This window comes from Fistularia commersonii, chromosome 28 (assembly GCF_037954325.1).
Source record: "Fistularia commersonii isolate RoL2024-O1a breed Wild chromosome 28, RoL_Fcom_v1.0, whole genome shotgun sequence".
NCBI lineage: Eukaryota > Metazoa > Chordata > Actinopteri > Syngnathiformes > Fistulariidae > Fistularia > Fistularia commersonii.
In genome coordinates, this window is record NC_141311.1 from 10,295,007 (window position 1) to 10,309,064 (window position 14,058).

The window sequence follows — 14,058 nt, forward strand, 5'->3', positions numbered from 1 at the left end:
TTAATACCTATGGAAAAATCCAAAAAACAAAAAATGTACAGTTTGATGTCTGAGATTCCTTGTGAACCACCAAGTTAAATACATATTATATGTATACATATATATATATAGTTCTAAAAAAAGAACTATATATATATATATATATATATATAGTTCTTTTTTTCTTGTAACTCTGGCACAACAATTTCCTTTAAAAAAGTTGTTCTTAATCTTATTCTTATTATATTCCCCTTACAATTTATTTATGCTTTTTTTTTTTTTACCTATTTATCGGTTTTCATTTAGTTTCTCTTTCTTCAAGCATTAAACATTTCTCACAAACCTTTAGAAAAAAAGAAACTTGCAGAGATAATTTTCAGATAACAGGTGTAATTCAACAATGATTAACGATAGTCTTATTAGCCATAATTGTGAAGAAAGTCCAATGAATAAAGAAAATATGCAAGAAATATTATTTGAAGTAGTCTAACAACAACAACAACAAAAAAAAAAGATATAGGGGTCACTCAGAGGTTGGGAGGCGGTGCTTTGTGCAGGTGGCGCCCCCTAGTGGTCACCCTCCTCAGTTGCTCCACACGCTGCGAGACAAGCGGCGGTGCTGCTGCGTGTTTACGTTCACGAATGGCGCTGAAACTGTTGTCCAGATTCCGGATTCAACCCAAGGCCTTCTCCTCCATGGAGTGCAGCAGCCGTCTGACGGTGGAGCACGACCGACGGAACAGCCGTTTCACCGTGCGCCTGGGCGGCGGGGCCGGTAAGTATGGGGTTCCCGGTGCTGTCGAGACCGGAGCGGGCCGGAAATCAATGACGGTACATCCGGGTTCTTCGTCTACGGTACATCCGGGGTCTTAGTTGAGTGACGCAACACCTTTAGACACCTTTAACCGGTCTCTTTCCTTATAACTTATGGAAAAATCCAAAAACCAAAAAATATACAGCTTTATGACTGATATGCCTCTAGAACCACCGAGTTAAATACATATTATATTCCCCTTGCCATTTATTCATTTATTTATTTATTTTTGAGTAATTTATTTATATTATTTATTTATTTTCATTTTATTTTACTTTTCATTTATTTATGCATTATTATTATTATTATTTGCCTGCAATCCTGTTTACTCTTACAGTTAATTGATTGCATACAAAAGGAATGTCCTTATGTTTCCTCTTGCTCGTTTTTATCATTGACATTCGATCCTATTTAGCTATGTTTGTTTGTACATATGTATACTGTTTGTCTTCAATAAAAATTTTTATGGAAAAAAAAAGACACCTTTAATCGGAAGTAAAAATGGAAAAAACAAAGAAACAAAAACAAAAAACAAAACAAAAACCTTTAACTAGAAGTCAGCCATCTTTATGATAATAACAGTAGTAATTGAAGTAATAAAAACAAGCATTATATGTCTAAAGCTAACAGGTCATTACAATGGTCCAATGTGTGTTTGAGACCCTGTGTGTGTGTGTGTGTGTGTGTCCAGGAGTAGTTGAATGTGCCACGCTGCTTTACAGATTCACAGCGGAGAAGGAGGTGGAGCTGATATCCACCTTTGTACCGGAGCCCCTCCGGGGCCAGGGTGTCGCCGCTTTGCTGTCACGGGTGAGAAAGATTCATTTCACTCCGAGATTATTTCATTAGATTGAATGCAGATTTTTTTTGAAAAAAATGACTGCTGATACCTCAATAATCTGTATGTAACCCCCTCCTCTCCACATATGGGGGCAGGGTTAAATTGGAGCAGTTTGAACAGGACTTCCTGTTTGTCCCCCCCATCTCAGGCGGCCCTGGACTTCCTGTTAGAGGAGAATCTGAGGGCCCGCGTCTCCTGCTGGTACATCCAGAAGTACATCCGCGAGCAGCCTCTGCAGCCCTACAGGGAGCTGGTCATTACCTGAGCGGGGGAGTGGAGGCGGAGGGCAGGGAGGTTCTGCAGATAAACTACCTCATCAGATGCAGCGGTGGTGCAGAAGAAGCAATGGACATGAATCAACCTGCTCAAGTGGAAATCCACAGAGCGGACCCGCTTTTTTCCAGCGGGTTTCTCACTTTTTAATTCCAGCACTTTCACCCGTGCATTTCACTGTGACTGTTTTAAAGAAGTTTTCAAAAGGATGTTTTGCGTCTTGAGTGTTTCTTCAGCGGTCAATGAACGTCAGCAAAAGACAGGAGATGTGGTGTTTATTGACATGTGACCCTGTGAGCGGGACCGGTAGTATAGTGATGATGAACACGCGTAAATAATTCAATCGAATCCTGTGGAAACAATCAAGAGGAAGAAAAATAATCCGGTTATTTATGATGGCAGTCATTCTCCAGCAGATGTCAGTGTTTTTCTGTCAAACTGATGATTCCGAATCGTTCCTGACACTCTTTGTCGGAGCGGTTCTTGAGGTGGAACAGACTCTGGAGGTTCCGGCCACATCGACCCACTCGGCGGCCTTCTTTTAAAAACATCCTCGAAAGTTCGTCTCGGGTTGAACGTGACCCGAGGGAGAACTCAGCAGGAGAAAAAAAAAAAAAAAAAGAGCGTTTAGATGTTTTGGTTTTTTTTTGCAGGAGAAATAATCTCCCAGGACTTGGACAGATGATCCAAGCAGCTGCCATGTTCTGCAGAGGGACTGTCCCACGTGCACGTCCCGCTTTTCCATTTTAAAGTGGTTAAGAGGAGAGCGTCAGCGTAAGCTGGGCATTAGAAGAAAGTTCATCTCTGAAGCGAACCGTGATGACTTCCTTCCCCGAACTAGCTTTGGATCATAACAGCTTGTTAATTGAATTCAATGGAAGTCAGTCTGCCGGAAGACCCAGCCCAGGTCTTCAAGCATCGTACAGCAATGGTTGTCATAGTAACTGATGGCTGTGGAAGGCGTGACCTTTACAAACACAGCTCCGAGTGCCAGACCTGGACCGGAGATGTCTCCAGGATCCAGAAGGTCCCGTGCGGAACCCGGCTCTGGTTCTGTTCGATGCGCGTGCCGAAAATAAAGCTCTCCCACGCTGGAGGTGCGAAGCCACGACATGTTCCTGACGGGCAGCTCCCGGGTCAGCAGTAGGCCTCCCCTTGCTCCGGTGCCTCGTCCATTTCCACCACGTAAGCCGTGCCCGCGGGGGGTTTGAGCCCATTGACGGGCAGCTCCGGCGGGGCCTCGGCATCGGCAGGCACGGCGGTCAGGTACATGTCCCACATCTGCTCCGGGAGGTCCAGCTCCATCAGCTTCTTCTTGACCATCAGGCTCTTCTCGATGTTCCGTCGCTTGAATTTGAACTCTATGATGGTCTTGGTGTAGCGGTTCAGCGCCGTCACCGCGGAACCCATGCAGGTGCCGAAAGAGCCCCAGGCTAAGCTGACGACAGATTAAAAAAGAGGATCGGCTCAAACAAATCACAGGAGAACCGTGTAGAACATCAACCCGCATCACCCTGACCCGATATCGTTGTTTTGTAACGCTGAAGATGTGCGACTCTAACTAGCTAGCGGCAGTCCATGGATCATGAAGAGGAATACCAACCTACTGTACTATATCTGTTTTTAAAATCTTAGCGGATGTTTAGAAAATATGGATTTTATCTTTAAATGTCAATTTATCTCGGACGTTGTGACTGATTATTGTCATCATCATCATTATTACTGTTATATTTTTAGTAGTATTAATTTGAATAACAGCTGGGTTCAGTAGTGGGTCTTCTGAGTTCAAGGACATTGGGAGGGACCCAAGATGAGTTTTGATGGAACGTATAAATTGAAAATTAAAATCAGACTCACATTAGAATCCTCAAAATACCGTAAGAACATTTAGAAGATGGTGTCGTCAGGCGAATGCTTCATAGTGACCTGACCTCACGCCTCCATTGGTTCCTAAAACTTTCCAGGTATGTATGACGTGTTAGATTACATGTTCTGTAATCTAACATTTCATCAGCTGACAGACTTTATTTAGCAAAGTGTATTCGGATTCCGGTCAAAGAACCCACGAAGGCACCCTGGTGTATCTGCAAGCTCTCACAGGTAAGACCAGCTGTAGTCCCAGGTCTTGGGTCGCCAGTCTTCTGGCCCCATCGCCACCGCCAGCTGGAAGATGGTGGTGAACATCATGTGGGCCACCATCCCACAAAGGCCTGGGGACAGACAGAACCAGGTACTGGTACTGGTACTGGTACAGGTACTGATTATTTGTCAGAAATAAGATATCGTCACGCGACGGTTAGCGCTTCGGCCTCACAGGAAGAAGGACCGCGGTTCGAACCCGACAAGGAGACCCTTCTGTGTGGAGTTTGCATGTCCTTCCACCGTCCAAAAACATGCAGCAGTTTAGTTGGGAAAATATTTGGAATAAGTGAGTGACCAGTTGTTTGTCTATGTATCCGACTCCGAGTGATACCAGCTGACCGGTACCTGCTCGCTCTTTTTTGGCGGTGAGAGGCAAATTTATCGCTGACCCCTATAATTTATCATTATTATCCATTCACTTATTTATACGATTTTTTTTTTTTTGTGGCAAGTGTATTTATATTGTATTTCATATTTTTTTTGCATTTATTTGCAATTTTTTGGGCATGTAAATAGGGTGACAAGTTTACAAAAAGCGTTATAAATTAAAGTTAAAAACAATGCTATACCAATTTCACATATGTAAATTGCTGATGGAGCTCTGTACAAAATCTTGCCGAGGGTGCCACATTGGGCAGGGCCAGCTCTGGTAGTGCAGTGGTGTTAAACAAAGTAATCCCGTCTGAAAACAAATTTTTATCTTCTGTATCGCTTAGCGCCGTTTAGCTCCTCCTAGCGGTGGTGGTCTGATCCAACTCAGGCCGTCGCTTTGCCTCTGTCTGTCTCTCTCTTGTGTTTTCCTTCAGGTTCTAGATAAATGCCCTGTTCTAGTTCCGTCCAACCATCAGCCTCAGCTGAGCTGGAGTGTGACGGGCAGCGCACGTGCTCTGAGCAAACGCAGGAGTGTGTTGAGGACTCGTCTTCCCCCCCAACCCCCCCGTGTCCAGGACCCGGGCGCTCCCTCATTCAGCGGTGCTGCTCTCCGCAGCTGATTTTCTTGGGATTAACTCCAAACAGCGGGGGAGGGGAGGGGAATCGGCCGGGTTGGGATGGGCAGCTCCTCTGGGCAGGTCTTGGCACGGCCCGAAAACCACGGCCCCGGCTCAAATCCGATTAGTCCACAAACCGGCAAATCCTCTGTCGCAGCCAGCGGACGCTGTGCAGCCGCTGCCGCGCTACATCTTCATCCCGATGCATGTGGACAGACGCAACACCTCCGTCGCACACAGCAGCGGCGGCGGCACAACCACCTTTAGAAATTACGATCATTATTCCCCGTCATTACAGATTAGTAATCTGATACCTGCAAATTCCAACATTACGGTTCTGTAATTCGTCCTCCAGCAGGTGCTGACGTACATCTCAATGTCCCATTCGCTAGTCCAGTCAAATAAATTATTTGGGTAGAGGGTGTGTTTGACCTGAGACCCCCCTTTATCTCAGGCAGCCGGGGGGGGGGTTGTTGCACGGCAACCTGTTGCTAGGGAAGGTGAAGGCTGCAGGTGAGCAGCTCCGACAGGTGCTGATGTTAGTGGGAGGGGTGCAGATCTGATCCCTCGGATATGGACCCCCCCAAAAGGTCTCGAACAGCTAGGGGGGTAAGTCCATAATTTTTCTAAAAGTTACCAGGGAAACAAATCCCCCCCCCTGGTAGAAGGTCAGATGATGCAGTGGTTTTATTTTCCTGCAACTTCCTCCATCAAAAACAACCGATGGGAGGTCGCCCCCTCACACGCCCCAATTTGGGGGTTGTGGGGGGACCAAGGTGGCCATGTTGGACCTGAACCACGGGTCTGACAGACCGGATTAAACCGAAACCGGCTTTTAAAATCACAAAGAAGAGCTGAGGTCCCCGTTCCGCTCGGGTGGTATTAGTATTCCCCGGATTAAAACAGATTTTGACATTGAAGGAAAAAAAAGGGATATTTTTGTGTAAACAGTGACGTGACTATAGTGAATAAATCACATTTATTATGACTATTTATCAAGATTACTGTCTGCTTGTGGATGATCTGTCATTCACAGACACCTGTCTCTCAGCCCAACCCCCCCCCACCATCTCATCTTTATACTCCCTTCCCCGTTTAAATCTGCAGATTTATTTTTCTGTCTTCCACGTAGCCCGTCAGTCGTACAGCTCACAGGGGAAGCCGCAGCCGCAGCCCACATGGCGAGATGTTACTCAACTGCCGAGAATGTTTGCGTAACTCGGACCGGCCCCGGGGATTTCTCCCCATGGCGGCCCGACACCCTTCCCCCTTACCTGACAGGGCGGTGCACAAGGCGGCGAAGGCACTGAGCTTGAGCCGATTCATCACGCCGAAGCAGGGGCACTGCTCCAGCGTCATCAGAGCGCCGCCCGTGAAGAGGAGGGCGAGGTACAAGCTCTCCGACACGATGCACAGCCACAGGACCCCTGTAGGGAGGGTGGAGTGGAGGGGTGAGCCATGCTTCCCTGGTAAAATCCCGCCCCGGTTTAATAATCCCGCTAGTCTGAGGGGAGAATCTGAGTGGGACAACTGGTCTGCTAATCTCTGGTTCTGAGGGGAAGCGTTTAGCAAAGTAAATAACCGTGGCTGTTGGAATGTAAAGTAGAGCAAGAGGAGGATAAAATGTCAGAAAAGGACGCGTGGGTTGGGGCTGCTGCTGTCTAACCATGTTTTTCTTTGACGCGTACACACACACACACACACACACACCATCTGGCCGGCCCTTCCCGCTCCGTCGTAACTGTCAGTCTTTCCCCTAACGTCATCGATTGCAGCGTGGCTAGTTCTCCGGGCTCCCCCTCCCGGTGAGTCGATGTAATGACACGATGGCGGCGGCACACCTGTGTCACGGGGACGCTCGGCTCGGGGACGGAGTGGTTCGGCATGAAAATTAACTCCTTTTTGATTTCCCGTGTTTTGGTTCTCCTAGTCTTTTTTTAACCTCGTTGCTTAAGGTAGTACTCTGCACGGTTTCGGACGGCCCATCCCATCCAAACCCTCAAAATCCAATGTGTTACCATCGGACGCCATGCTTGTATTTCCGCCGTTTGTCCTCTGCTGCAGCATCGACACCAATAAAATATGAGCTCGCATAGAACTTTGGTTTAAAGTGTTTCATACAGGAGTGTCTCAGAAAATTAGAATATTGTGATAAAGTTCTTTATCTTCTGAAATGCAATTACAAAAAACAAAAATGTCATACATTCTGGATTCATGCAAGCCTTTTATTATTTTAACATTGCTGATTATGGCTTACATCTTAAGAAAACTCAAAAATCCTATCTCAAAATATTAGAATATCATGAAAAAGTCATTTTTGTTTTTTTTTTGCATTACAGAAGAGACTCTATCACAATATTCAAATTTTCTGAGACAGTCCTGTATACTAGTGAATTATTATCCAAATTTGCGAAAAGACTTTTTGAAGACCTCACCGTGAATCTGAAACTAATTGTTTTCTTCCTGTAGTCAGCAGGTCCACTTCCTGTTTGCGATCCGAGAGACTCAAGAGGTCCTCAGTCCGACTCTGGGAAACCCCACGGTCACTGACATTTACTACCGTTTCGAAAATACGGTGCTCGACTCATGCTCACACACCTCGCTCATGCTCCGGCGCAATCTCGGAGAAGTCCCGGCAGTCGAAGCCTGAGGAGAAAAGAACCACAGAGATAACTGGACAGGATGGAGGGACACTGAAAACGACGAAAACTGGTGGAAAAGAAAATGCCGCGATCATATGAGAAGATGATTGACACGTCTCCTCTTCCGGCTTCTGCTGTGAGAGAGAAATTCGAAATTTGTTTTAAAATCTATATAAAGCATTAACAAACTCGACGTCTGAGGACGTTCCTCTTCTGTTATATGGTATTTGCGACCTTGGGCTTCACACCTTTGGTTGTTGTTGTCCCAAAGATCTTTAGAAGATGAGAAACCCCAAGGCTAGATTTGCATTTCAGACCCCCAACACACACACACACACACACACACTTTCTTGCATTGGGTTTTAAAAGCAGAACCCGCTGGATGGGTATCTTTGGAGCGGCGCTGTGTCGGCGACGTTACAAACTTGCTCCGGAGCCTCAAACTCTCAAACAGCCCCGAGCGGGAGGACGTGTTTCCTCACTTCCTGTTTGGGGCCTCCTATTCCGACAGGGGATATTTACCGTTCATGTCCGCCGCCTGTTCGCAGGAGAAAAATATCCCGGTGTGGAACTTCCTCAGCAGAAACTTCTCCTCGCCGGTCTCGAAGATGTACTGGACCAGCCGGCTGTCGTTGATGTTGGAGCTGTTGAAGCGGATGCAGAACCACTGCTTCACCTTGACGGGCGGTCCGGTGCAGAAGGGCTTGGCCACCTTCCTGGTGCCCTCGCACCAGTAGCTGGTGGTGACGGCGGACAGGGCGAAGGCAAACGCCACAAAGTTGAGGGTGAGCGCCAGAGAAGCCCGTCGCCCTCGCTCCAGCCTCATGGTCGAGGAGAGGAAATGAAAAGGCAACTAATCCCGGATTTCGATGCGCCGCCGCCGCCGCGGCCGTCGTGTTTCGCGTTCCCGCAGATATATCAAATCTTCATAATCCCGTTGGGCTCCTTGGGTGAGAAGGACAATTCTGGACATCCCGCCGCTGACGATGAAGCGCCGCCAGGGAGATTTCACATCCTCCCCGCGTCTGGCGACGGCACTCACTGATGACGGTCCTTCGCTGCCCGTCCCGTCCAATCCCATGGCTCCTCCCACCTTCGCTTGCAATATCATCTATTACAAATGGCAAATTATATTCTGGTCTTCCTTTGAGCGCATTCATTAAAGAAAGATTACTATGATCTGAGATTACAGTGCGGAGTAAGGCTCTTCCTGTTGACGTTTCACCCGCCACCCCACCCTAGCGACCCCACACACACACACACACACACACACACACACCCGTCAAACTGTGTCTCACTGTGGACACAGAAATGAGATCAGCTGCCTGTTTGACAGTCAGCGGCCGTGACATAATACCTACAGTCTGCCGTGAAAATCCCCCCCCCAGGGTAAATCTCCTCACCTCCCAACCCCCCGACCTCGGCGAGATGGGATCGAGAACCTTAAAAGAAAGAAAAGATGGGAGTTCCTGTCCCCTGATGAGTTTTTCATCTTATTTCGGTACTTATTGATGCCAAAATGCATGATTTCAACATGGTGGAATTCACAGTTTCTCAAATTGATGGGTTTTTTTTCGATGCTCCCGACCGAGGCAACTACTTCCTGGGACTATTTTCATCAATACTGACTCTGGATCAGCTCCTTGAAGGGTTTTGAGATCTTTGAACGTTTCAAAAAGCCGCGTCCGGCTGTCATTTTGTGAGATGAGATGAGAAGAGAACAACTTTATTTATCCCGAAGGAAATTGTTGTACCAGAGTTTCACGTAAAAAACATAACAGTAATAGATAATAGTAGAAAGGAGGAAGAATAAGAAATATAATGAAATATGAATTGTCTTAACTGTTCGCAGTAACTACAAAGATTGAAGATTCCCTGCGGCTGAGGGAAGAGGAATTAAAAAGTCTGATAGCCTCAGGTAGGAAAGACCTCCTTTTCAACACCAACTGCATCCAAAACGGAAAACCGAGCGTCGAGCTAAACGTCCCACTGTCGTTTCCATGGATACAGAGGGATTATCCCAAACATTAGCTTGCATGTAATAGGAGTCCCGCGTTACACCTGATGAGGTGGTAAGCCTGTTGTACCCAGGATGTATCCTGGACTGATCCTTTTTACATAATAAGTACCTGGACCCACTCATCCCGCGGAATAAAACCCGGGGATGACAGGAGACCTGCGCCAGATGTTCCCCCCCCCCCTCCCCTCCCGTCTGGGGGGGCCCCTTCATTCTTTGCATTTCCAGGTTTCATCCGTTTCATCCGTTTTGTTTTTTTTGTGATTACATAAAAGCACTCATTGACATTTGGAAGAATCAGCGATGATTTGGGGGGGTTTTAATCTAAACAAATCCAGGTGTCCTGAGTGCAGGTTATGTTGCAGAATGCTGCAGAATTTAAAACTCGCTTTTTGCTTCCCGCAAGACCGTCGGGTCCTCGATTCTTCCTCTCGATCGTCCGTCCTCACCCACCGGAGTGAACCTGGAGAACGCAGGGACATCCAAACATTCACACTCTTCATTCTCCAGTGAACCTACTGGGTGTTTTTGGATCGTGGGAGGAGAACGGAGATCTTCCAGGTGCGAAAACAATACAAAAACCAACAGAAAGAACCCAGACAGGAGAGGTGGAGAACATGTAGACCCCCCTCAAGCCATTCTCGCCTCCTCAACTCCAGTTCTCACCTTCTGCTTCTTTGTCTCCACGGGTCTGGACCTTCTCCTTGTCTGTCGGGACCCGCGGGTCCACGCGGGAGCTACGAAGAATCCATCTTGCATGAGGGCGGCGGTGTTGGTGGTGTGTGTGTGTGTGTGTGTGTGTGTGTGTGCATCGTGTATTTGCAAGTGTATTTGCAGTCCCTATGTCCTCTATTGTAAGTCGCTTTGGATAAAAGCGTCTGCCAAATGCAATGCAATGTAATGTAATGTAATGTAATGTGTGTGTGGGGATGCGCTGACCCTTGACCCCTGCTGACCCCCCTGTTAGGCCCTAGAATGACCTTTTCTGCCCCCCCCCCATAACTGATGTCATCCCCCCAGGATCGAGCACTAGATCTTCTAATACTGGTCAGTTTTTGTTTCATACGTAATCTGGGACAAAGCATTACAATGCGAGTGGATTCATATTGAAAACGATCAAGTTTGTGTGATAATTCGGTCAATTAATCCAAAGAAGGTCCTGGCTCAGATCGGGTCGGGGAGGTTCTTCCCTCAGGAGCCAAACGCAGGACTCTGGCTCTCATTTCATAAAAGTAAAAAAGGCTCAACTGGCTCTAATTGCCTTCGCTTGCTTTGTTGGCACCACTGCAGCAGATGGCCCCGTAATCTGCTCTGAGACTATTAATCTGGAGATAATCCCATCTCGTTGTGGCGAAGCATCCAGCCCAGGACCCCCACTGTCGGGGCGGGGGGGGGGCCTCAACAGAACCGGCCCCGCTTCCCATGAAGGTCGCCAGACAAGGCCGATGGCGGGCGCTTCTGCAAGAGGGAGATACAACGGCGAAAGTGCCGCATCGACTCGGCGAGCGCGTGAACCGATTGCGCCCGACTTCTAACGGCCAGTCCGGGGTCTACGTGTCATGAACGTCCGGATACGACACCTGGGGAACATCCTGGATTGATGTCGACATGAAAAATGGACGACGGAGGTGAGCAGAGATTTGGAAAAGGGAGTAACTGCAACACCGAAGCGCCGTTTCTTGGATTTGTTGACCGGGAACTGACTGACGGAGAAGGATGGGCGGTACCTTGTACACCCGGAGCAGATGCGAGGGTCTCCGCCGGTATCTCCAGGTTGTGGAAAGCCTCCCAGATGTCGGTGATCGTAATCCTCTGCTTCTGTTTCAGTGTTCTTCTGTCTTTAAGGAGGTGTCATAGCGCCATGACGTGGACGTCCCTTAATCTCCAAGAAAGCTGTCTGGATTAATGCTCTGATGACTGTAATCCCATTTGGCACCTCAAGCGACAGGCAGGGCGAAGGCATAGGCTGAGGAGCGAGGAGAACGCCGGCAGAGAAAGAAGCAGAGGAGGAGAGGGCAGCACGGAACGGTTCGGTCCGCGTCATGGGGAACACCAAGAGCAGCGCTCTGTCCAGGGAGCTCCTGGACGAGCTGAAGTCCAACACCAAGTACTCAGAGAGCGAGCTGTGCTCCTGGTACCAGTCTTTTCTCAAGGAGTGTCCCAGCGGGAAGATCAGCAAGGAGCAGTTTGAAGGCATCTACGCCAGCTTCTTTCCCAACGCCGACCCCACCGCCTACGCCCGCCACGTCTTCAGGAGCTTCGACACCAACGCGGACGGGACTTTGGACTTCAAGGAGTACATGGTGGCCCTGCATCTGACCTCAGGGGGGAAGACGCTGCAGAAGCTGGAGTGGGCCTTCGCCCTCTACGACGTGGACGGAAACGGCACGATCAGCAAAAGCGAAATCCAGGAGATTGTTCGGGTAGCTACGCCTTCCTTGTTCGCGGCGGCGCCGATTAATCATCTCGTCATTATCGCTTATTTTAATTGTTCCTCGTTTCGGCGGCGGCCATCGAGGAGGGTCAGTGAGGGGGTTGCTGCTCCGCCCTACTAGTCATGATCGGACTATTTCCTGGGACGTCCCCTAAGTGTACCGTTCAGATCATTACAGTGAATAAACAAGACAAAAAAGTTATCATCTATTAATACAATTTGATTTGAAGGAAAATCATGTTGCCCAGTTTGGAAATAAGCATTATTTCATCTGTATGTCAAAGCAAAGCATGGCAACCTACGCAAAGTTACCGAATCCACTGTCTATCGCTTGAAACGTGTAGAATCCAAGGGTTGAGATGGTAACCTGCGCCCGCTGGACAGAACTGGACTAACTATTCAAGTTCAGATCGTTGAGTTCGCTCTGACCAGCAGCTTAGATGCGACACATTTTGTCAGACGATCCCTAAAGTTGACTCGATTCTTGAGATTTTCGTCATGATGAGGAGCAAGAATCAATCTGAGGAAGAAAAGCATCAGAGGGATAGAATTGCCGGTCATCACCCCAACGAGATCTGTATTTATCCGATATTTTCGGGTTTCCAGATATGGCTACTGGCATCTTTTCGGGTGACCGAGAACCAACACCCATGCAATATGACATGTTCTCCCAATGCAGTCCATCTTCAACATGATCCCCACCGAGGACCAGAAGAACCTTCCGGATGACGAGAACACACCAGAGAAGAGGGCGGAGAAAATCTGGGAGTTCTTCGGGAAGAAGGATAACGGTAATTCAGACTAAAGAAAGCGCTCTTTCGTTCTCCTACGTACTCAAGTGTTGTCTTCTGTTCCCAGATAAGATCTCAGAGGGGGAGTTCATCCAGGGAGTGATGGACAACAAGGACATTCTGCGGCTGATTCAGTACGACGAGCCCCAGAAAATCAAAGACAAGCTCAAGGAGAAGAAACGATAGACTTCCGGCAGAAATTGGACTCGTTCCTCTCCTGATCTGGCCTCCCGGACGTTCTACTTTTTGGCCCTTGGACGTTTCACTTGACGATACCATCATTTCCTGCATTAACACGGATGAAACCGGACCGGGAGTTTGGCAAACGGGGCGAGGGTTAGCATACAGAGCTATGTCATAAACACGTCAAACACCACAATCATTCAGGGTTTTAATAGAACCCCTTTGAAGCCGGACAGTCTCTTTCCAAAGCAGATTTTCTTGGATGGTACTATTCCCACCATTGGCAATGAAGTACTCACACAGTACTTGTGGAAAGTACACAGAATCACCACACCGGGAGGGCGTGTTGCGGTTCTACCTGCTGTTCAGGTAGATGTAGGTTCTGACCCAACAGTTACAGATATCAGGTCACATGGATAACATGTCGTTCTGAATATTTTTGTTAAGTAATAACAATGATAATAAAAATTTGAAAGTTCCTAGCATCTCATGTTTAGGTTGTCATGGGACCAGAGCCAGAGTTGAGGTTACTTCGAACCCACTGTGGTTCGACCCGGGGGGGGAAAATGGTGAACGAGTTCCGAAAGGCTGGGAGGTCCGGTGAACTTCAAACCTCATCGGTCAGAAACTGAGCCACTGCTACTTTTCAGATGTTTTCTTGAACCAGTACCTCCAGTCCGGTGGCCAAATCGGAGAAAATGAAAAAAATGGAGACCCTGAAGAATTCCACCATTGCCTTTTGGCTGGTCCCGGTCCGGGGTTGGGGGGGGGGGTCTCACTTTCTCTCGGCCTCGGAGGGTTTAGTTTTCCCGCTCCTCTCATTAGACTGATGGCCTGAGAGTCGCCTCCGGAGCTCCTTAGAAGGGAATTAGGCTCGGGTTAACAACCTACGCGTCGGCCAATCCGATTAGGGGCTGAAGGTCAGGTGAGATAAACAACCTCCTTACAGAGAG

At 48.0% G+C, this 14,058-nt stretch overlaps 3 protein-coding genes across 3 annotated transcripts; 2 read left to right on the forward strand and 1 right to left on the reverse strand.

Moving 5' to 3' along the window:
* The first annotated feature begins 621 nt into the window (after positions 1-621).
* Positions 622-2,982, forward strand: LOC147217556 (protein NATD1-like). Its single transcript, XM_086175969.1, has 3 exons — positions 622-754; positions 1,485-1,603; positions 1,783-2,982. Exons 1-3 carry the CDS (start codon positions 622-624, stop codon positions 1,897-1,899), a joined length of 369 nt encoding a protein of 122 aa, XP_086032095.1. The 3' UTR covers positions 1,900-2,982.
* A 48-nt stretch (positions 2,983-3,030) lies between these two features.
* Positions 3,031-8,749, reverse strand: LOC147217557 (germ cell-specific gene 1-like protein). The gene is made up of 5 exons (XM_086175968.1): positions 8,203-8,749; positions 7,637-7,684; positions 6,313-6,465; positions 4,006-4,117; positions 3,031-3,345 (listed from the first exon to the last, which is right to left on the reverse strand). Exons 1-5 carry the CDS (start codon positions 8,504-8,506, stop codon positions 3,045-3,047), a joined length of 918 nt encoding a protein of 305 aa, XP_086032094.1. The 5' UTR covers positions 8,507-8,749; the 3' UTR covers positions 3,031-3,044.
* Positions 8,750-11,611: 2,862 nt separating this feature from the next.
* Positions 11,612-13,583, forward strand: rcvrna (recoverin a). Its single transcript, XM_086175764.1, has 3 exons — positions 11,612-12,120; positions 12,811-12,922; positions 12,990-13,583. Exons 1-3 carry the CDS (start codon positions 11,740-11,742, stop codon positions 13,106-13,108), a joined length of 612 nt encoding a protein of 203 aa, XP_086031890.1. The 5' UTR covers positions 11,612-11,739; the 3' UTR covers positions 13,109-13,583.
* The last annotated feature ends 475 nt before the right edge of the window (positions 13,584-14,058 follow it).

Coding starts and splice junctions, on each gene's coding strand:
- LOC147217556 (XM_086175969.1), top strand. CDS start 622: ATGGCGCTGAAACTGTTGTCCAGATTCCGGATTCAACCCAAGGCCTTC. Junction 755..1,484: donor GCGCCTGGGCGGCGGGGCCG/GTAAGTATGGGG, acceptor GTGTGTGTCCAG/GAGTAGTTGAATGTGCCACG. Junction 1,604..1,782: donor TCGCCGCTTTGCTGTCACGG/GTGAGAAAGATT, acceptor CCCCCATCTCAG/GCGGCCCTGGACTTCCTGTT.
- LOC147217557 (XM_086175968.1), bottom strand. CDS start 8,506: ATGAGGCTGGAGCGAGGGCGACGGGCTTCTCTGGCGCTCACCCTCAAC. Junction 7,685..8,202: donor ACAGGCGGCGGACATGAACG/GTAAATATCCCC, acceptor TTTTCTCCTCAG/GCTTCGACTGCCGGGACTTC. Junction 4,118..6,312: donor CTTGTGCACCGCCCTGTCAG/GTAAGGGGGAAG, acceptor GTCTGTCCCCAG/GCCTTTGTGGGATGGTGGCC.
- rcvrna (XM_086175764.1), top strand. CDS start 11,740: ATGGGGAACACCAAGAGCAGCGCTCTGTCCAGGGAGCTCCTGGACGAG. Junction 12,121..12,810: donor AAATCCAGGAGATTGTTCGG/GTAGCTACGCCT, acceptor CTCCCAATGCAG/TCCATCTTCAACATGATCCC. Junction 12,923..12,989: donor CTTCGGGAAGAAGGATAACG/GTAATTCAGACT, acceptor TTCTGTTCCCAG/ATAAGATCTCAGAGGGGGAG.